The 21,697-nt window shown below is 34.8% G+C and overlaps 1 protein-coding gene across 5 annotated transcripts in view; it reads left to right on the top strand.

The window, feature by feature from the left end:
* The window catches only part of OSBPL8 (oxysterol binding protein like 8), a 222,126-nt gene that overhangs the window by 109,350 nt on the left and 91,079 nt on the right, over positions 1-21,697 (top strand). For 3 of the 5 annotated variants that reach the window (XM_025401395.1, XM_025401401.1, XM_025401396.1), the window contains one exon: positions 4,437-4,574. In XM_025401395.1, coding sequence (XP_025257180.1) covers positions 4,437-4,574 — 138 coding nt within the window. The remainder of the gene's footprint in view (positions 1-4,436; positions 4,575-21,697) is intronic. The other 2 variants (XM_025401400.1, XM_025401397.1) reach the window with 1 other exon arrangement.

The raw sequence follows: 21,697 nt of genomic DNA, 5'->3' as shown, positions 1-21,697 counted from the left end.
ATCTATTCAGTCGTTTAGAGAGTGTTTAGTGAGTAGCAGTTATATGCCAAGGGATACAGAAAAAAAAAGTCACTGTCCCTCTTAAACTTATATTTGAATAGTCTACTATTATGTAACTGATGTAGGAAATCATAGTGATTTTTATATTCCCCAGCTTCTTTTGTCTGTATAGTTGTTAATGCTTGTGAATGGGGTGAGGAAACAAATAGAAACATGGGCTTTCTGGTTTTTTTGGTAAAAAGGTGCACTCTGTATATTGCTGTTTCTGCATACTCTCTTACTTCATGGTTATCAAAATCATATAGTAATACTTCCATTGAAAATGGATTAGAAAAGGTGAATAGAGCTAACTTCACGGTTCAGGCTGTTTTAAAGTTATTCAAGACATAGACACCTATGTTTTACTGACAGAATACTAAAACCTACGTTAATTCTTCTTGTGGTTCTTATAAAGTATTTTAAATTAACGTTAAATGTTCTGTCTGATATGACACAAAAGAATATGTGTCATATGTAAATGAGAGCATAATTGTACAATGAGCACTTATTGACCTATCACTCAGCTTAAGAACTAGAATCTTCCACGTACCTTCCGTCTTTCCATCTGCTGCTTTTTTATCCCTGAGCCTGCCCCAAGAGGGCATGACTAGGTTGTATTTTTTTCTTTTTATTATTCTTTGCTTTTTAAAAAGTTGGTTTTATTGTTGTTTTTTACTCACGTATGTATCACTAGATTTTGCTTGTTTTTTAATTTTAAAAGAATGGTATCATGGTTTATATAATTTTCCAGGACTTGCTGTTTGTAGTTACTTTTTTTTTTTTTTTTAAGTTTTTAAAGAGACAGGGTCTTGCTCTGTTGCCCACCCTAGGGTTCTTTGGTGTTATCACAGCTTACTGCAGCTTCGAACACCTGGGTTCAAGTGATGCTCCCACCTCAGTCTCCCTAGTAGCTGGGACTACAGATGCCTGCCATGCTAGGATTACAGCATGAGCCACCACGCCCAGCTAACATTTTTTATTTTTATTTCTTTTAGAGCTAGATCTTGTTATGTTGCCTAGGCTGGTCTTGAACTCCTGACCTCAAGCAATCCTCCCATCTCAGCCTCCTGAGTAGCTGGGATTATAGATGCAAGCCACTGTGCCTGGCTGTAATTAACATTTTACTTTTAATATTCAATCATGTTGTTTGTTACAGAACTAGATCATTCCTGTTTAGTGCTATACATTATTTCATTATATGCATATGCCACAATTTATTAAAATTCATTTTTTTCAATTGATGAATATGTTGTTTTGGTTTTTACTGCTATAAACAGTGTTGCTATGAACATTCTTATTCTTGCCTCTTGGTACACACCTGTGAGAGTTTTTCTAGATACCAAGAGTGGAATTGTCAGACCCACAGGGTATTCAGTTTTATATAAGAAGCTCACATTGCTTTCGAAAGTGCTTGTATCAACTTATACTCCACTAATAGTGCTTAAGATATCTCGATGATCCCATCCTCATCAGTATTTGGTATTATCAGAGATTAATCTTTGTTAATTTTACTGAGTATAAAATATTTATTATTTTGATTTGTATTTGCCTCATTACTAAAAAAGGATGAACATCTTTTCATACATTTATTGCCCGTTTGCAGTTTTCTTCTGCGAATCACTGTTCAAGTCTTTGCCCTATTTTGCTATTATGATGATGTTCTTTTTCTATTGATTTATAGAAGTTTTTTTTTTTTGAAGAGCATTCTAGATACCAACCTTTTGTTAATTATGGGTGTTGCAAATATCTTGTTTTATGCCTTTTCAGTTTATGATATCTTTAAATAAATTTATACTTTTAATATTGAACTTACTGATTTTTTTATTTTTGGGTTAGTGCTTTTTTGTGTCTTTTTAAAGGAATCTCTGTCCCAAGTTTATGAAGATACTCTCTTATTCTAAAGGTTTTCCAGTTTTGCTTTTTACATTGTGTCTGTAGTCTTCATAGAAGTATTCTTTGCGTGTGGTAAGAAGTAGAGTTCTATCTACTTTTCCAATATTGATGACCAGTTGAAACCTCCTATGGTGAACTGAGTAATTTATTTTCCCAGTTTCTGTTGTATATCTGAACTCCATGTATGTATGTGTCTGTTTCTGAAAGCTATCTGCTATGTTCTGTAGGTCAGTTTATCTCTCTGCATCAGTACCATACATTTAAAATTATTTTTTAATAATTATTTTTAGGAATCAAATGAATCTTGGATTTAGTAACTGAAAGAGACACCATATATTTTATGATGTTTTCTAAAAATATAAAGTTGGTTTATTGATTCATTCAATAGAATTTTATTGAACATCTTTAGTATGGTAGGAAGCAACACCTTCAATATGGCAGGAAGTTTACCAGGACTTGAGAATTTATGGGAAAATAAGGCAGACAAAACTTCCTTCTCTCATGGAATTTAATGTCTACTGGAGGACGACAAGCAATAAATAAACTGTATTATTTCAGATAATGATAGGAGCTACAATGAAAATCATGTAAGGTAAAATGATAGAGTATAACTGTGAAGTGGTGGGTACTAACTCTAAAAAAAAAAAAAATGCTTAATTGTGCTGTGTTAAAATTAAGAACGTACTAAAAAGCACCATGAAGAAACCAAAGGGCTTTTCTGAAGAGATGACATTTGAGCCCATACAACAAATGAGAGGAGCCAATAATGTGATGATCTGGGGTAGGAATATTCCAGGTGGAAAGAACAAGAGGTATAAAGCCCTGTGACTGGGCAAAAGATGGCCTTTCTTGAGGAAATACCAAGAAGACTATTATGGCAGGAGCTTATGATTTTAAAAGATTGCTCGGTAAGAGAAAGAGAAAAATAAAAACACATTAAGGTTTTGGCCTGAGAAAGTAGTGGGAGGGGAGTAGTGATGGCACAAACTGAGATTGGGGAGAGGCAGGTTTGGAGGATGAGCAGAATCAAAAATTACATTCTAGATAAATCTGAGATGCCTGTAAATAAGAGGTGATTATAAGGCAGGCAATTGGGTATGTAAGTTTGAGTTTAGTGGGAGATATGAAGTTGGGAGTCATCAGTCTATTTTTTTAAATTGACTTGGAAAAATAATTTTTTATATTTTGGATGAAAAGTGCAGTGTTTTTATATTTTTACTTTGGAATCTAAGGAGCTGAAATAAAATATTGAGAACTATCACAGTAGAAAACATTTTAAACCAATTAGATTTAAAGGACGTGATGATAAAAAGGTGAATGTGAAATTCTGAAATTCTGTGTTGACAAATAAAACCTATGGTGGAGACTAAATCATCTTTTTTTGGGGGACGGAGTTTTGCTCTTGTTGCCCAGGCTGGAGTGTAATGGCATGATCTCTGCTCACTGCAACCTCCGCCCCCCGGGTTCAAGCAATTCTCCTGCCTCAGCCTCCCTAGTAGCTGGGATTACAGGCGTGCCAACACGTCCGCCTAATTTTTGTATTTTTAGTAGATACTGCGTTTCACCATGTTGGCCAGGATGGTTTCGAACTCCTGGCCTCTGGTGATCCACCTACCTTGGCTTGCCAAAGTGCTAGTAAATCGCCCTTTCTTAAGATGAAACTTGAGTTTTTATAGGCTGAAAGCATAGGAATATAAAATGAAAGAATGTGGAGATCTTCAGGTACTTTGGACTTGGCAGTTTACCCTGTTTTCATTGAGTGTTTTCACTTTGTTTCTGCTCTCTGAAACTGGGCCTGGCTCGCTGTTACTGAGCAATAGTAGGATGGCCAAAGGGGTGAGAAGCAACTTCAAAGCACTACTTAAATTGGTTATTGGGCCAGCAAGCTTTAAGAGAGAGACTTTGGAACCGAATGGTTCTGAGTTAGAATCTTGCCTCTATTACTTACTGTTTAGCCTTAGGCAAGGCAATCTCTGACCCTCACGTTTCCCCCTCTCTAAAACAGTTATCATACTGACTTTTCATGAAAATTAGAAATTAGACTAGAAATTCTAGTGAATGTCAAATATTTTATACTGCTAGTAATTTGTAGTTTTTCTGATTACTAATGAGGCTGAGTATCTATATATATTTATTGACCATTTGTATGTTTTTTTGGGAAATGACTCTTTTGCTTATTGTTTTGTTGGTAAATATAAAGAGTAAATAAATAGCACAATGGAAGGCACACAGTAAACCTTAGGCCTTTCGTTATCAGTTTCATTATTATAATGTCTATAATTTGTATATTTGATTCAAACATACCTGTTAGTCAATTCTTCTTGGATCAGTAACAAACCAACATGAAAACAAGATGACTATGAGAATTTATTAAAGTATTGAGTTGGTAAAATGAATATAACCACCAAGGCCATTTCAGTTATGATCTTATTCCATGTTATTAACTATACTATTATGTAAATCTATGACTTTAGTACTAATTATTTTTCTCTCCTTTCCTTGAGCTGTTGTAGCAAACAGTGACGAATCTCAACTTCTGACACCAGGAAAGATGAGTCAGCGCCAAGGAAAAGAAGCTTATCCAACGCCAACCAAAGATTTGTATCAGCCATCTCTTAGTCCAGCAAGTCCTCATAGCCAGGGTAGGAAGTTGTGATTTTCATGTTTTGTTTTGTTTTTGTTTTTGTTTTTGGAGGGGAGAAGGGGAGAATGACTTCTGGGGACTATCATATTTTTTTTCTTTTTAACTATTTGGTTTTGTAAGGGGTTTTGTTTGTTTTGTTTAGGTCATCTATAATACTCTTGAAATGAGTACACTTTCCTTTAGACTTACAATTTTTTTAATATTCTCCAACATATTTCGTTAGTTATATCATTCATCTAATTTGGTGATTCTTACACTTTTTGGTCTCATGGTTCCTTTGTAGTCTTAAAAATTATTGAAGACTGTGAAGCACTTTTCTTTATGTGAGTTATATCTGTTGATATTTATTATATTGTAAATTAAAACTAGAAATTTAAAAATTTAATCCATTTAAAGGAATAAACCCATTACATGTTAATATAAGTAACATTTTTATTAAGAATTACAATGTTTTCTCTCCCTTTACTCCCCAAAAAGTTGATTGAGAAGGTTGGTATTGGTTTATCCCAGGATTTCTCAATCTTGGAACTATTTTCAGGATTTCTCAACCTTGGCACTATATTGGCCTGGACAGTTCTTTGTTGTGGAGGGCTGTCCTGTGCATTATATGATGTTTAGCAGTATCCCTGGCCTCTACCCAGTAGATGTCAATAGCAGTTTCCCCAGTTGTGACAACCAGAAATGTTTCCAGATGTTGCCAAGTGTCCCTTGAAGGACAAAATCATCCATGATTAAGAACTGCTTTTTGGCAGTTTTTGCAAATCACTTTAATGTCTAGCTTAAAAGACACCTGCATTTTTGTATCTGCTTCTGCAGTCTGTTGTGATGTGATGATCCGATTGAAGTATATGAATAAAATCTGGCCTCACGCATATATATGTGTATATATATGTATGTATATAGAGAGAGAGAGAAAGAGAGGGAGAGAGAGAGCTGGAAAAGGAGGATTACATTGTTAGGTTTTATACATAATTATAGATATTCTTTGATAATATGTCAAAACTTGACTAGTAGTAATTTTCTTAATGTTAATTGCAATCTGGAAACTGAAGCGCTATCAGTACACTTTTCATACTCTGTTAAAATTCACTCTTGAATTTTGAATGGCTCTTTATTCTTGCATGATTTTGTAACATCATGCATTAGTCATTTGGAAAATATTTGCTCACTGAATTATGCAGATCTTCCAAGTGTTGACACATTAAAAAATATAGTACAGAGAAGGGCTTTATGTACACTTCTCATTCTGTTGCACAGAATATTAAAGTCTTGTGTACTAAAGGCTCAAGAACAATAATTTTTACTTCATCAAGGACAGCTGTAAGTGAAACTGTCATTCTTCTGTGAGTGCATGACTGAAGAATTCAGTGCCTACTACTCCAGTTTGGTGCCTCTGCCTTGATTTGTGCTAAGTTGCCAGCAGTTTTACCCAACATTGCTTTTGTGCCATCAATGAAAATGGCAACATAATGAAAAAGTATTATGAAACTAGTTTTCACCTTGCAGACCCTCTGGAAGGGTCTTTGGGTACTCTCAGAAGTTCGAGGATCACACTTTCTAATTCATAATTGATAAGTTTTGTATAATGGATTCTGCTCCTCAGCTGAAGTTTATTTAATCAAATGTACAGAAATCTCCTGTAGTACTACTCAGAGCTGTGGTGGAAGGACTTCTGCTTTTAAAACTGAGAAGTGAAATTTGGTGTTTTGAAAGTTAATATAACTTAGGTTATTTTAAAAAATTAAATTTAGAGTTCTATCATACTGTGTGATTAGTCAGGTTTGATGTAACTTTATGAATTATCTTTTGAAATTTGGCTTTAGTAACTTTTTAAATGAGTACTACCTTGTAAATAGTAAGTTACATGATCATTTTCTACTTTCTTTCTTTTTTTTTTTTTTTTTTTTTGAGACAGAGTCTCACTCTGTCACCAGGCTAGAGTGCAGTGGCGCGATCTCAGCTCACTGCAACCTCCGTCTCCTGGGTTCAAGCGATTCTCCTGACTAGCTGGGATTACAGGTGCACGCCATCATGCCCAGCTAATTTTTGTATTTTTTTGTAGAGATGGAGTTTCACCATGTTGGCCAGGATGGTCTTGATTTCTTGACCTTGTGATCCGCCCACCTCGGCCTCCCAAAGTGATGGGATTACAGGCGTGAGCCTCCGCACCCAGCCTCTACTTTATTTCAGTAGAAAATTTTTTCTAGCCATATATTAGATGGAAACACTTTCATATAGCATTGAAGGAACTATAAAAATTTTATGTAACAAGATGAAAATAACTATAACATATATTACGTAGTTGTCAGTGGTATTTTTGAAAAGTTAGCATTTTTGTTGCCAAAATGCTTTTTGGAAGACTTGAAAAACGATATGTGGTACACACTCTGGTGTAAATAAGCTTCATTAAGATAAAATTCTGAAACAATGCAACCGACCTGGTTTTTTTGCACTATGTACCAGAATTTTGACTGTAATAGATATGGTTTCTCTGATTCATGTATCTGTGCACTAGAATATTTAGAGGATTTATTTAACTTAGGAGTTAATGAACCAACAAAAGGGTTAGTTACTAATAATTAAAACTACACTTGTTTATATTTATTATGAATGTTTTCAGGCAAACAGGGAAGTTAAAAAAAGAGTACAGCGAATACTAATATGCCCATTGTGTAGATGTAAGCAGTTATTAACCTTTTGTTTTATTTGTTTCATTTATTTGGAGTACAGCATGAATATTTAGAGTAAATTACAGACCTCATTATTTACTGCAAAATACTTAAATGTGTCTAAAAAATGAGCACATTTTCTTATATAACCATAAAACCTTTATTACGTCTAACAAAATTGATGATAATTACTTAACCTAACACCTAGTCTATATTTAAATTTCGCCTAGTTTTCCCCAAATCTTTCTGCAGTGGGCTTGCTGAAACCAAATAAAGTCTGTACATGTTATTTGATTATGTCATTACGTCCTTAATCCTAAAGAGTCTCCTTGTTTACTTTTGTTTTCTTTTGTGTCTTTGACGGGTTTAAGAAACTTGGCTGACCGGGCGCAGTGGCTCATGCCTATAATCCCAGCACTTTGGGAGACCGAGGTGGGTGGATTACCTGAGGTCAGGAGTTCGAGACCAGCCTGGCCAACATGGTGAAACCCCATCTCTGCTAAAAATACGAAAAATTAGCTGCTCGTGGTGGCAGGCACCTGTAATCCTAGGTACTCAAGAGACTGAGGCAGGAGAATCACTTGAACCCGGGAGGCATAGGTTTCAGTGAGCCGAGATCGCGCCATTTGCACTCCAGCCTGGGCAGTAAGAGAGATACTCCATCTAAAAAAAAAGGGATCATGGCCAATGTCCTATAGAGTGTTTGACTTTTGTAGATGTGTTTGATTGCTTCTTTGCAGTATTACTTAATTTCTTTATCTTCTATAATTTCTGTAAAGTAGAAGTTAGATGCAAAGGCTCGATTGTATCTAGCCAGAGCATTTTTGGCAGGAATACTTTGTAGGGAGTGTGTAGTACTTCAGGCTGCATCACGTAAGAATTCACTTAATATCTGATTGTCCTGCTGCTGCTAGTGATAGAAGATTGGTAGATTTAGATGAGGATAGCCTGATTCTCTTCGTTGAAAGTTGCATCTTTTCCTTCCTTATGACTTGAAAGTGAAGATAAAGATGATATGTTTGGCACCTTGCAAAAATCCTGTCCCCCATCAACTTTTTACTGAAAGATGTTTAAATCCTTTGATTATCATTAACTGAATCAGTTACAATATTAGGTGCTGAAAAATGGTGATTTTATAATTCTGTCATTCTTTTTATACATGTTAATGAAATTTTTCTTCATATACAAGATCATCACTTAGGGTTACTTGGTAAATGTGAAATATAGTTAGTTCCTACAGAAAAGGTAGGCTGTGTGGGTGTTTGTTTACTGCAAAGTATTACTTTTTTGATTGAAGGCATGATGTGAAGTCTAATTCCAGTGGTGACAATTTCTTTTTGCCTTTTAAGTTTTTTTAAATCATGAGGAACTCATGGATTTTAATATATTCATTATGTTTCAATCATTGGTAAAATGAAGATAATAGTATTTAGCACATAGGATTTTATTAGGGTTTAAAATGAATTAATATGTATATAAAGCCTAGCACCTGGTATATGATAACCACTCATGATAGCTGATATAATAATAATAACAATTGTTATCATTACTGTCATCAGGATTTTAAATAAAAAATGATTCCATTTGGGTTGAAGGCTGACATTTCAGGCTTTGCTATACTTCAGTATCGGTTAGAGGCTCATTTAGAACTTCTTTTCGTATGGATGGCCCATGTTTAACCCTCTAATTTTTGCATTTAAAACAGCCACAGTGTTAGTCATATCTTTATTTGCACTTTAACGTTCCTAGGTAAGTTTATGAATAAATTAATATTTTTAGAGTAAATTACATAATAGCTGTACTTCTTTGTTAAAGTCAACCCATTGGCTTTTTGTAAAGCAAAATACTTCCTCTGATTTTTCCACTGAAATTCCATATCACAGTTTTCATGTGCAGGGGGTTTGTTTGAAATAAGATTATCTGTTAGCTTTTGGTCATGGTGAAGATTATCTGCTGGAGGAGATAAACCAATGTCCAGAAAACCTCTGATGTATCTATCATATCTCAAGTACTCATGACCAGCATTTTAGCTTCTGAATGGAAAGAATTAGAGTTCCAAAAGCTTATTGATAACATAGTGAATAACATTTAAAGGTCCTCATGTCTCTGAGGGCTTTTATATGCAATTCTTATGAGGACTTTATGGTGTATAAATAATTATTCCCCCCATTTTACAAATGAGGAAACTGAGCAGTTGGTAAAGTTTACAAGTCTACATAGTATGTAATAGAGCTAAAATTTGAACTTAGATAAAACTCAGACTTCTTAAGTTCCAAGCAATTTTGTCATATTTTTGGAGGTTCAAGTTTTTCAAACTTTGACTCTTGAGTAGTGTGATAGAATTCCATTATGTATACAGTGCTTTGGAGATACATTTTTTGGGGGGGGGTTAGTACCTAGGAGTGCAATTGCTGAATCGTATGGCGAGTGTTTGTTTTACTTTCTAAGAAATGGCCAAGGTGTTTTCCAAAGTAGTTGTACCGTTCTTACATTCCTCTTAGGCAGTGTGTGAGCAGTCCAGTGGCTCTACATCCTTGATCTTTTTTATTTTTCTCATTCCAGTAGGTGTTTAGTGGTATACTGTGGTTTCAGTTTACATTTCCCTCATTACTGATGATGTTGAGCATCTCATATACTCATTGGCCATCTTTTACATCTTCTTTTTGCGAAGTTTCATTTCATATGTTTGCCCATTTGAAAATTGTCTTGTTTGTATTATTACGTTTCAAAGATTCTTTAATACATTTTAATATCATTTTGATAGCCATGTGTATTGAGAGTACTTTCTTCCAGTCTGGGCATGCTTTCTTATTTTCTTAATGCTTTCTTTCAAAGAGCAGAATTTCACTGATACCCAATTTATCGGTTTTTTCTATGATTCAAACTTTTTTCCTATTAAAGCAAGTTTTGCCTACTCTAAAGTTGCAAAGGATACTTTCTGTGTTTTCTTTTAGAAGTTATAGAGTGTCAACGCTCCGATTTATCTCTTTATTTTTATTCTTACTTTTACCATCGTGGTTAGATCTCTGTCATTTTATGCCTGCATTACTGAGTAGTTCCACAGCCTCCTAACTGCTATTAGAACCTTGCCCTCCAGCATTCCAGTTCATCTTTCTTAACAAAACAACCAAACAAAAAATTAATTTTTACATATTTTGGTGAGATTATGATGGGTTCAGGGTTCTTATAAGTGTATATGGCCAGAGAACACATGGATCCTATGAAGTAGATCTCTGAGGGAAATAATATGAATAAAAGAAAAATATAAAATTTTAAATGAAAGTACCACTTTTTATTATTAAAGCTTTTAACTGTAAAAAACTAGTGAGATGGCTACATTTATGTCACTCTCATTCTCAAAAGGCAGTGGTTTACTGTTGCTTAGAGCAGTAGCACCTAAGTCTGGCTGTATCTGAGTCACCTGGAAGCTTTGCTTAGATGTAGATTTCACTCTACTCTTTCAGAATCTCTAAGGGTGAGGCTCAGTAACATAATGTGTTTATAAAGCTCTCCAAGTGTGTCTGATGTAGCAACATTTGGACCAGCAAGTGGAAACCAGCAATTGAGAGCATAAATTTAGGCTTCCATAATCTTTAGTAGTCAAGATTCTTAGTATGTCTGACTTTACTGTACTCTTCCAATTTCATCTTGTGTTTCTCATCATCATGGACCCGGCTAGATAGCTTTCTTCACTGTTTCCCAGTGAGACTGTACTTTTATTTGTGCTGGTCTTCTATTGTGGAATATGCTTCTTTCCACTTGCTTATCCAAATACTTCTCATTCTTGAAGGTGTAGTTTAAATCTGTTCTCTTTTATAAGGCTTTCTTAGGTGATACTGTTATCTCAGTTTTCAAAATTCTTATATCACTGCTTTGGGGACTTCACAACGTGCTGCTTTATATTGTTATTATAATAGGTATGTTTGATTTCTTCAAGCAGTGTTGTAAAGAGAGTTAAATGCCTTAAATTACATGCATAATAAATGAATGATTGCTTACCATCAATTTAAGAATTTCATCTATTCTCATTCATGTTTCTGGCTGAATCTCTATCATGTATGTTGACTCATACCAACTTAATGTAGCTTATCATTCTTTAAAAGCAGTTTTGAAGTTTTTTGCACTCTGGTTTTGTTCTATCGTTTTAGTATTTTTTTAAGAGCTGGGGAGACTGACTCTCCTTACCCCACACACATCAAAATACATTTTTATTTGTTATATGTTTAGATTATGGTGAATTGGTTATTCAAAAAATTGTGTATTTTCTAGATTGTTTTCCTTATTCAAAGGCTTAGTATCAGTTTACTTTAAAATAATTTTACCTTAAGTATAATTATAGTCTCTTAAAGAAGATGATATTTGTTTTGATTTATTTGAGCCAAACATATTTCAATTGTTTATTAAGAAAGACAGATATGTAAGGGCCGGGTGCAGTGTCTCATCCCTATAATAGCAGAACTTTGGGAGGCCGAGGTGGGCGGATCTCCTGAGGTCAGGTATTTGAGACCAGCCTGGTCAACATGGTGAAACCATCTCTACTAAAAATATTAAAATTAGCCAAGCGTGGTGGTGCATGCCTGTAGTCCCAGCTACTCGGGAGGCTGAGGCAGGAGAATCACTTGAACTTGGGAGGCAGAGGTTGCAGTGAGCCAAGATAGCGCCACTGCACTCCAGCCTTGGTGACAGAGCGAGACTCTGTCTCAAAAAAATTAAAAAGACAGAAATGTAGATTAATTAGGCTCGCTTTCACCCTTTCCTCCTCTGCATTTAAGGACAATGCCAAAGGAGCCTGGAGACTAAATTATAGCTCATCTCATGGGCAAATAGGCAATTTCTTCTGTGTCATGTTTGAGATTCTTATCAAAGCTTCATGAAATACTGTAACTTACCTTGTAACTACTCTTTCGTTCTTGGTTGTAAAAAGCTATTTTGTATGTTTTTATTTTTAAAAAAACATCTTTCAGTTATAGTGCTTTGTGAGAGAATATATAGTATTGCTTTACTAAAACTTAAATGAGTCAATTTTAAACTAATTTTTAAGTCTTTAAAATTTTAAAACTTTTAAAACAAAAACTTTAACCTGCTTAATCAGTTTTATCAAAATTAACAGACTCTGCTTGGTTTAGCTAGGCTTGAATTAAAATATCTATTTTTAATTTTGTGTCTCTTATCTCTTAGTACATTCTCTTAAACCCACAGAGTCCCTTCACTTTAAATACTCTAGCAGCACTAAAAATATGATAAGTCAATATCCACTACTTCATAGAAAACATCAAAGGAGATTTTCTTTCATACAATTTGCTAATGTGAAGATACTGTACCAGATTCCCCAGGGTGACAGCATTAGATATTACTGGTTAGACACTCAGCGTGCCTTCATTTAAGTGGTTCACAGATAAGAAAGACCTAGACATCACTTTCCTCCATGAATCGAAGCAGTTCCTCCTGTCTTGTTCAGATATTTCTAGTATCAGTTCTGAACATACATGGGACTGTACTATACACATACAACAAATGTGTTCTTGAATATACTATATTTTGGAAAATTGTTTTACCTGAAAGAGGGCTTGTAGTTAGACCCACCCCTCCATTATCTTTAATTTCCCCCTCAAATGCTGTGCTTTGGTTTGTAAACAGAGGTTGTTGCTTTAGAGGTAGTATAATTACAGATTATGCTAACTTTCATCTGAGTTTTAAAATCCTTAATGCATTAAATATCTGTAATTTAGATTTCAAGTTATTTTTAAAAATAGGCTGTTTTCTGTTTTGAAGTTCCTTGTCTTTGGGTAGTTGCTTCATAGAACTATGAAAATACCTATTGAATAATGAAAGAGAATATAATATTTGGCAAATTCAGACTAGAAAAATAAAATCTTTTAAAAAATCTCTTATAAAATGTTATGGTACCTTTGTTCAACTGTTCCTATATTCCTACAGGAGAAACTGAAATACTTCGAAAGCATTTATTGAAAAGTAAGAATGAATAATTCAGCTTTAAGTATCTTTACAAAGATGGGGGGCAACTGTCTTATTCTTGCCGGGCCTTATTAATTGCTTCTTTAACAAAGCAGAAAGGTGAACATTAAGAACACCACAGATTTTTTTTTTATAATTTTTAATTTTTGTGGGTACATAGTAGGTATAAATGTTTATGGGGTACATTAGATGTTTTTATACAGGCCTGCAATGCCTAATAATCACATCATGGAAAATATGCATTTCCTCGAGCATTTATCCTTTGTGTTACAATCAATTATACTCTTTTAGTTACTTTAAAATGTATAATTAAATTATAATTGAATATAGTCACCCTGTTGTGCTATCAAATACTAGGCTGTATTCATTCATGCTATTTTTTTGTACCTATTAAGTGTCCTTAGCTCCCCTCACCCTACCCTCTCACTACTCTTCCCAACCTCCAGTAACCATCCTTCTACTCTGTATCTCCATGGGTTCAATCGTTTTGATTTTAAGATATCACAAATGAGTATTTTTTCCTTGAAAAAATGTTCTTTTATATATCTTTTTTTTAACTTAATATAACATTAAAAAATGATCAACTATTACCTGTACTTGTTTCTCAGCTCTTTTCTGTTGGGATTTAACCTTCTAGGTTTTGCAAGTTGGACAGATTGAGATCTTCTTTTAGCAAGAGTGGTAGAAGTTTTATCTGTAGAGTTGACTACTACAATTTTGTTTTTCTTATATGAGGCCTAGAGAGGACTTTCTGTATTTTTAATAAATGTACAGCCAAGTAATATCAGTAGAATTATTAAGTAATGTTTGTATAATTTTTGAGAGAAAGCAAACAGATTCATAGAATTTTTTCTTTTTCTTCTTTTTTTTTGGTTGTTGTAACTTTCAAAGTATATAAACTTTATTTAAGAATGAAACAATGAAATCTTAGCAAGTTGATCTCTTTTGAATTCAGTATTCAAACTACTGGGGAATTCAGTATTTTTCGAGTCTCCTCTATCAAGCTGGCTTTCATTTAGCCTGCTTATAAATAGTCCTGTAGTAGAAAGCAAGTGCAAAGATGATTTTCGCAGCTCCTGCCCACATGAGTTTAATTTGTAATTGGGAAATATAGGGGAAGGAAGTAGGGAAACATTGCAAGGAAATATGAAAGCTTAATGTAAGCGAACTTTCAGTTCCAGTAACATAGCAAAGTAGATGTTCAGAAAAAATCCTTCTAGTAAGAACATCAAAATACTAAGTAAAATGTCTTAGAAATTTAAAATGTGAGTTGTCAGTAAAATAAGGGAATTAACAGGAGGGGCAGAATTATTGAGAAAGCGGGACTCCAGAGGTGATGAGATCTGGAGCCAGCATCTGCTAATTTCTGAAGGTCTAAAGCTTGAGTTTTAGCAAGAGAAAGGAGTAAAAAGACTGTGGCCCATTTATGATGGAAATTTGGATTGAAGATTTCTCCTCATAAAATTAGAGGTCCTGAAGGGTAACGTACTTAGTTAATGAACTGGAAAACATACCCACAGAGGAAGACTATATTTGCCTGTCTTGGTCTTGATTCTAGGTGAAATGATGGGAGGGCAGAGTCTTCCTTGAGAAATTCTAAGCACAAGCACATATTTATATGAGTTTGGGGTCAAAATCTATATTATCTCTGTGGCAAAAAACACCCTTCAGTTTAGTTCAAAACAATTTGGGCTATTAGTACGCACAAGTGCCTGGAAGAATTGGCATAAGTCTTCTTTAGAGAAGAGTATTTTAAACACAGACTTCAAAGAAGTATATATAGTCCATAATTTAAAATCAATAAAAAATTAAAATGAGATACCATTGTGTACCTATAAGAAAGAATAGCTTAAAATCCAAAATGCTGTCGCCACGAGATGCTGGCGGTGATGTGAAAAAAAAAAAAATCGTCAACACGTGGGATAACAAACCATTATCAGAGAGAATTCACATGAAGTACCTACTGTGCAGTTGTATAAAGTCTGCATCAGTTGGAACTATCAGTTGCAGAATGAAATTTAATGGGTGAGAGTCATTTTTAAAAGAGATAATGCTGAGGATCTTTCAGAATTCTTGAAAGACAACAATTAAAGAGGCCCCACAATTTAGATTAAAGAGGCCCCACAATTTCCAAGCAGGAAATCTAAAAAATATCAGCCTTAATGCTGATATTTGGCAAGAAGAAAGGCTCAGAAGTAAGGAACTAGAAAAAGAATAATAGAATAAACCCAAAGTAAACAGGGAAGGAAATAATAATAAAGATAATAAGTTAATTAAATAGACGACAAGACATAGTTGAGATTAGGGAAGATGGTGGTTGTTTGAAAAGGCTAGTAAAATTGTCAAACCTTTGGCAAACTTAAGCGGAAAAAGAAACATCAGGAATGAAAGGGGATACAACTAAAAATACAAGTAGATGTTTAAAAGATATTATAAACAACTTTAAGCCAATAAATTTCAAAAGTTTAATGAAATGAACAGATTTCTGGAAAGATGATTTCCCAAAACTGACTCCATAATTAGAAAATTCTAGTGATTTTTATAATCTTTAAAGTCACCTAATTAGTAATACAGATTACTTTTACAAAGAAAACATGAAGCTCAGGTTTACGAACAAATTCTACCAAACCTTTAGGGGAAAAATAAAAAGTTTAATTTCACATTAGTACTGTATTTCATTAATTATAAAAACACTCCCCCCCCCCCAGCACATACATATTCTGTCATCTCTGAAATTCAGTTGAATCTTAAATTGATGGTATTTTACAATCTCTGTTGGTCACTGTTATTGTTAAACACTGGATTTTTTAAAATCATTCTGAGTTTGGGATGTGTGCTATATATCTTTTTGTTGTTGTTGTTGGAGATGGAGTCTCTCTCTGTCGCCCAGGCTGGTGTGCAGTGACACAATCTTCACTCACTGCAACCTCCGCCTCCCAGGTTCAAGCGATTCCTCAGCCTCGGTGTCCTGAGTAGCTGGGATTACAGGCGTGCACCACCATGCCCAGCTAATTTTTGTATTTTTAGTAAAGATGGGGTTTCACCGTGTTGGCCAGGCTGGTCTCGATCTCCTGACCTCGTGATCCACACACCTTGGCCTCCCAAAGTGCTAGGATTACAAGCGTGAGCCACCACGTCCAGCCTGTGTGCTATGTATCTTATAATTGCCATCAGTCTCTCCACCTCTCCCTGTATTTTATGACCTCTCTGAAGTCAGGAATATAGCCTATAGTTGGTGACATCTTAGAACTGATAAAATGAAAAAAAGAAACATTCCTTAAATCAGGCTTTTATATGAGAAGCAGACAGGGACATTGCCAGAGAAAAAAAATTATAAGACATTTATTGTTCATGAACCTAGATGCAGAAATTCAAAAATTATTAGCAAACTGAATCTAGCAAGGTAAGCATTGTACTCACATCAGGTTGTTCCAGTAGTGCAAGGATGGGTTTGATATTAGAAAAGCTATGATTTCCACTTAACACTTTAACAAATTAAAGAAGAAAAACTGTTATCATCCTACTAATAAGGAAAACATATTTGAAAATTTTAACATCTAGTCACAATAAAAACTCTTAGCAAACTAGGAATAGACGGGATCTGTTCTAACCTTGTGAAGTTAGAATCTAGAACAAGAAAAAGGTGTGGACTATTTACACTTCATCTCAAATATTTCAAATTTAGCCAGTGAATAAAAAGAAAAGGAAGAAACAAACTAATAACTGTTCTATACAGACCCCCTAATTGACATAGAAATCATTAAAATTATTAAGAAGTTAGCTAGGCATGGTGTAGTCCCAGCTACTTGGGAGGCTAAGGTGGGAGGATTGCTTGAATACAGGAAAGTCGAAGTTACAGTGAGCCGTAATCGCATCACTGCCCTCCGGCATGAGCGACAGAGTCAGACCCTGCCTCAAAAAATATATATATTATTAAGAAGTTACTGAATATATGTTAACTGCAGTTCTGTGGACCCATAACAAGTAGTTAGCAAAATGTGATTCAAGATACACTACTTAAAATAATAGAAAATAAGTTACACAACAATAAGTCTAATAAGAGACGTGAAATTATCTTATGTGGGAAAGTGAACATTAAGATTGTGTATTCTAAATAAATAGACCATGTTTATGATAGGAAAATTCAACACTATTCCAGCATGACATCACTTCTCATTGATTTTATAGGGTCAATGCATTTTGAATCAATGTCTCAACAGGAGTTTTTTGAAAGTACTTGATAAGACCATTCTTAACTCTCTAGGGAAAGCAAAGAGCAAAGAAGAGTCAAGATACTCCTGAAGAAAAGCAGAACCAGGCAAGGGTGGGAGTAGAGATGCATTGCAGTGCTTGTAACTAACAAAGGATTACTATCCAGAGAAAGTTAAGTACTCCTATGGATTAACCAAAAAGACCAAAAAGTTCGCCAGAAAGATGTCCAAAAGACATGAATAGATACCTCACAGAAGAGGTAACACGGATGGCCAATAAATGTGAAATGATGCTTAACATCATTAAGAATTACCAAATGTAGTTAATCACCAAATAGTAATGAATTGCTATTTGATACCCACCCACCACATCAAAAAAAATTTTCAAGTCTGATAATTACAGGTGTCAGTAAGGATATGAAATCATATGAATTCCCATTTACAACTGATGGAAGCATAATTGGTAGAACCATTTTTGAAAAATAGTTTGACATTACATAGTAAAGTTAAAGACAAACTCGAATCCTTTGCTTTTATGCTTCTAGGAATACTCTCACACATGTACCAGCAGAATTGTTGGTAATAGAAGAAAAACACCTGAAAAAACCTAAATGTTTGTCATGAGTGGAATGAATAAATATTACAATATATTCATACAATAGAATATCATATAGTTGTGAAATGAATGCTTTAAAGCTACAGGAATCAACATGGAAGAATTTATGAAACAAATTAAAGTTAAGACATTTATGTAAAGTTTAAAAACAAGTAAAACTTACCAATGCATTATAGGCAATAGGGATAGATATGTGATAAAACAATGGAATGAGTAAACAGAATTAGGGATAATGGTAGATATGTGATAAAACAATGGAATGAGTAAACAATTGGGGATAATGGTGAACTCTGGCTGGAAGAGAGGGAGATATTTCTAATGCACATGTGTTATGTAAACTTGTATATATCATATTTAAAATAAATGTTTATTCTTTCTTTTTTAAAAGTATAGTTTGGGGACTGTTACTGGTTTCTGTCATGTTTCCCTAGTTCTGTAACTAGATGAAAAAAATGAGTACACTACCATGAGTTTTTTTGTTAAGTTAAATTCCTTCAATTCAAAACATTGTCCTTTATTATAAGATCATAGTTTTTCCAATGTATAGTATTTAATGTCCCTTTATGAATTGATGGAGATTGTGAGTTACAGGTGTTTTTTGTTTTTGTTTTTGTTTTTGTTTGTTTTTTGAATGTGTCTTATCAAGATGAAAATCCAGATAGCTGTTGAGGGGCATGGAATTTTACTGGTCCACAAATTTCAAAATTTAGGGACCATTGGTTTATGTTATTTACCATATGAGAGGATTGTGGGTACATGATAAAGATGTGAAAATTCTTACATTTTTAGATGAAGTAATGAACCATGAAGTTAGTTTGAAACATGGTTACAACCATGGATCCAAAAGAGCTTCTTAAGGACAGTGTTAGGCTCATCATGCAGGAAATTTTTGGAGTGTGGCAACCAGTAATTTATATCCAAATACAAAGCCCATAAGGTTAGATAGAGTCTCTGTGGGTAAGTAAAAAGATGCAAGCATTGGCACCAATATATAAACATCAGCTAGGAAAGGGAGTGGAGACACCAGTATTCAGACTTGCTGTTCTAGAATAAGCAGTATTCTCTCATAGCTTGGTTTTCATGCTTACAGAGAATGGCTGCAAGAGTCCAGTTACCTTTGGAGCATTTGAATATGTACGGTGGGGAGTAAGATTTTCTTTATGTTTTGAGAGCTTAGTTATAGAGAAGAAATAGTGCCTGGAAAGAGTAGTAGGCCCTTTCTAATATGATATTTGGATAGATTTCTAGTGGTAGAATTCTTTAAACAATGATGTTTTGAAAGTTTTGGGTTGAGTCCCTGATTTGCAAACTGCCTTTATATGTAAAGGAAGACCCACTTGGGTGATTTAGGTTCTATAAGCTGTCCTTTCTTTACTGTCATTGTGATGTCACTCATTTTTTTCCCTTCCCACCACAGATCGTATTGCTGCCTGGAACTATCTTTTTATTTTTTAGTTTTATTGGCATGTAATTGACAAATATAAATAATATATATTTCTCGTACAACTTGGTGTTTTGTGAAATTATCACCACAATCAAGCTACTTAACATTTCTATCACCTCACCGTTACCATTTTTTGGCATGTGTTGTGAGATCAGTTAAGATCTCCCCTGTAAGCAAATTTCAAGTATTTAATACAGTATTAACTATGCATACATTAGATCCCCAGAACTTAATTCATACTGCATACCTGAAACTTGTACCCTTGGACTAACATCTCCCCATTTCCCCCACTCCTCAGCCTCTAGCAACCACCATTCTAATTCTGTGCATCTATGAGTTCAACTATTTTAAATTCTACATATAAGAGAGATCATGCAGTATTTGTCTTTCCATGTCTGGCTTATTTCACTTAGCGTAATGTCCTCCAGCATTGTCTCTGTTGTCACAAATGGGAAGATTTCCTTCTTTTTCAAGGCTGAATAATTTTCTATTGTATATGTGTATATATGTATATGTATATATACACATATATATAAAAACCTCAGTTTATTTATCTATTCTCTGTCAGTGGACATTTAGGTTGTTTCCATATCTTCGCTATTGTGAATAATGCTATGGTGAGCATGAGAGTACGGTTATCTCTTTGAGATACAGATTTCATTTCCTTTGGATATATACTCTAAAGTGGTGGTGTTGGATCATACAGTAATTCTATTTTGAATCTTTTGAAGAACCTTCATACTGCTTTTCATAATAGATGTACCCATTTATTTTCCCACCAGCTGTGTACAGAGTCACTTTTTCCCTGCATCCTAGTGAAAAGTTAACTTATGTCTTATTGATAATGGCCATTCTGGCAGGTATGAAGTGATAGCTCATTGTGGTTTTAACTTGTGTTTCCTTGATGATTAGTGATGCTGAACATTTTTTATATTCCTAATGGCCATTTGCATATCTTCTTTTGAGAAATGCCTGTTCAGGTCTCTTGCTCACTTTTTAATTAGGTTATTTTGTTTCTTTTCATTTTTTAATTTTTGTTATTGAGTTGAGTTTTTAATATATTTTGTGTATTAGCCCCATATTAGATACAGCGTTTGTAAATATTTTCTTCTATTCTGTCAGTTGCCATTTCACTATGTTGATTGTTTCCTTTGCTGTGCAGAATCTTTCTAGATTGATGCAGTCTTACTTGTTTTGCTTTTGTTGCCTTGGCTTTTGGTGTCATATCCCAAAAGTCATTGCTCTGACCAATGTCAAGAAGCTTTTATTCCTTTTTTCTTTGGTAGTTTTATGGTTTCAGCTCTTACAGTAAGTCTTTAATTCATTTTGAGTTGACTTCTGCATGTGGTGTGAGATAAGGGACAAATTTCTTTCTTCTGCATGTGGATATCCAGTTTGCCCACCACCATTTATTGAAGAGAGTATCTTTTGCCCATTATATGTTCTTGGCACACTGGTTGAAGATAAGTTGACCGTAAATGTGTGGGCTTGTTTCTGGGCTCTCTATTCTGTTCCATTGGTCTGTATGTCTGTCTGTATGCCAATGCTATACCATTTTGATTACTGTTGTTTTGTAATATATTTTGAAATAAGCAAATGTGGTACCTCTAGCTTGGTTTTTTTCTTCTTCTTGATCAAGATTTCTTTTTTTTTTTTTTTGAGACGGAGTCTAGTTCTGTCGCCCAGGCTGGAGTGCAGTGGCGCGATCTCGGCTCACTGCAAGCTCCACCTCCCAGGTTCACGCCATTCTGCTGGCTCAGCCTCCCGAGTAGCTGGGACTACAGGCGCCCACCACCGCGCCCGGCTAATTTTTTGTATTTTTAGTAGAGACGGGGTTTCACTGTGATCTCGATCTCCTGACCTCGTGATCCGCCCGCCTCAGCCTCCCAAAGTGCTGAGATTACAGGCGTGAGCCACCGCGCCCGGCTCGATCAAGATTTCTTTAGCTATTCTGGGTCTTTGTGATTTCATATGAGTTTTAGGATTTTTTTTTTTTTTTTTTTTTTTGAGACGGAGTCTCACTCTGTCATCCAGGCTGGAGTGCAGTGGCATGATCTCGGCTCACTGCAACCTCTGCCTCCTGGGTTCAAGCAATTATCCTGTATCGGCCTCCTGAGTAACTGGATTACAGGTGTGGACCACTACGCCTGGCTATTTTTCTTTTTTTGTATTTTTAGTAGAGATGGAGTTTCACGATGTTGGTCA

This window comes from Theropithecus gelada, chromosome 11 (assembly GCF_003255815.1).
Source record: "Theropithecus gelada isolate Dixy chromosome 11, Tgel_1.0, whole genome shotgun sequence".
Lineage (NCBI taxonomy): Eukaryota > Metazoa > Chordata > Mammalia > Primates > Cercopithecidae > Theropithecus > Theropithecus gelada.
The sequence above is the reverse complement of the archived record's forward strand: the minus strand, read 5'-3'. Positions and strand labels throughout refer to the sequence as shown.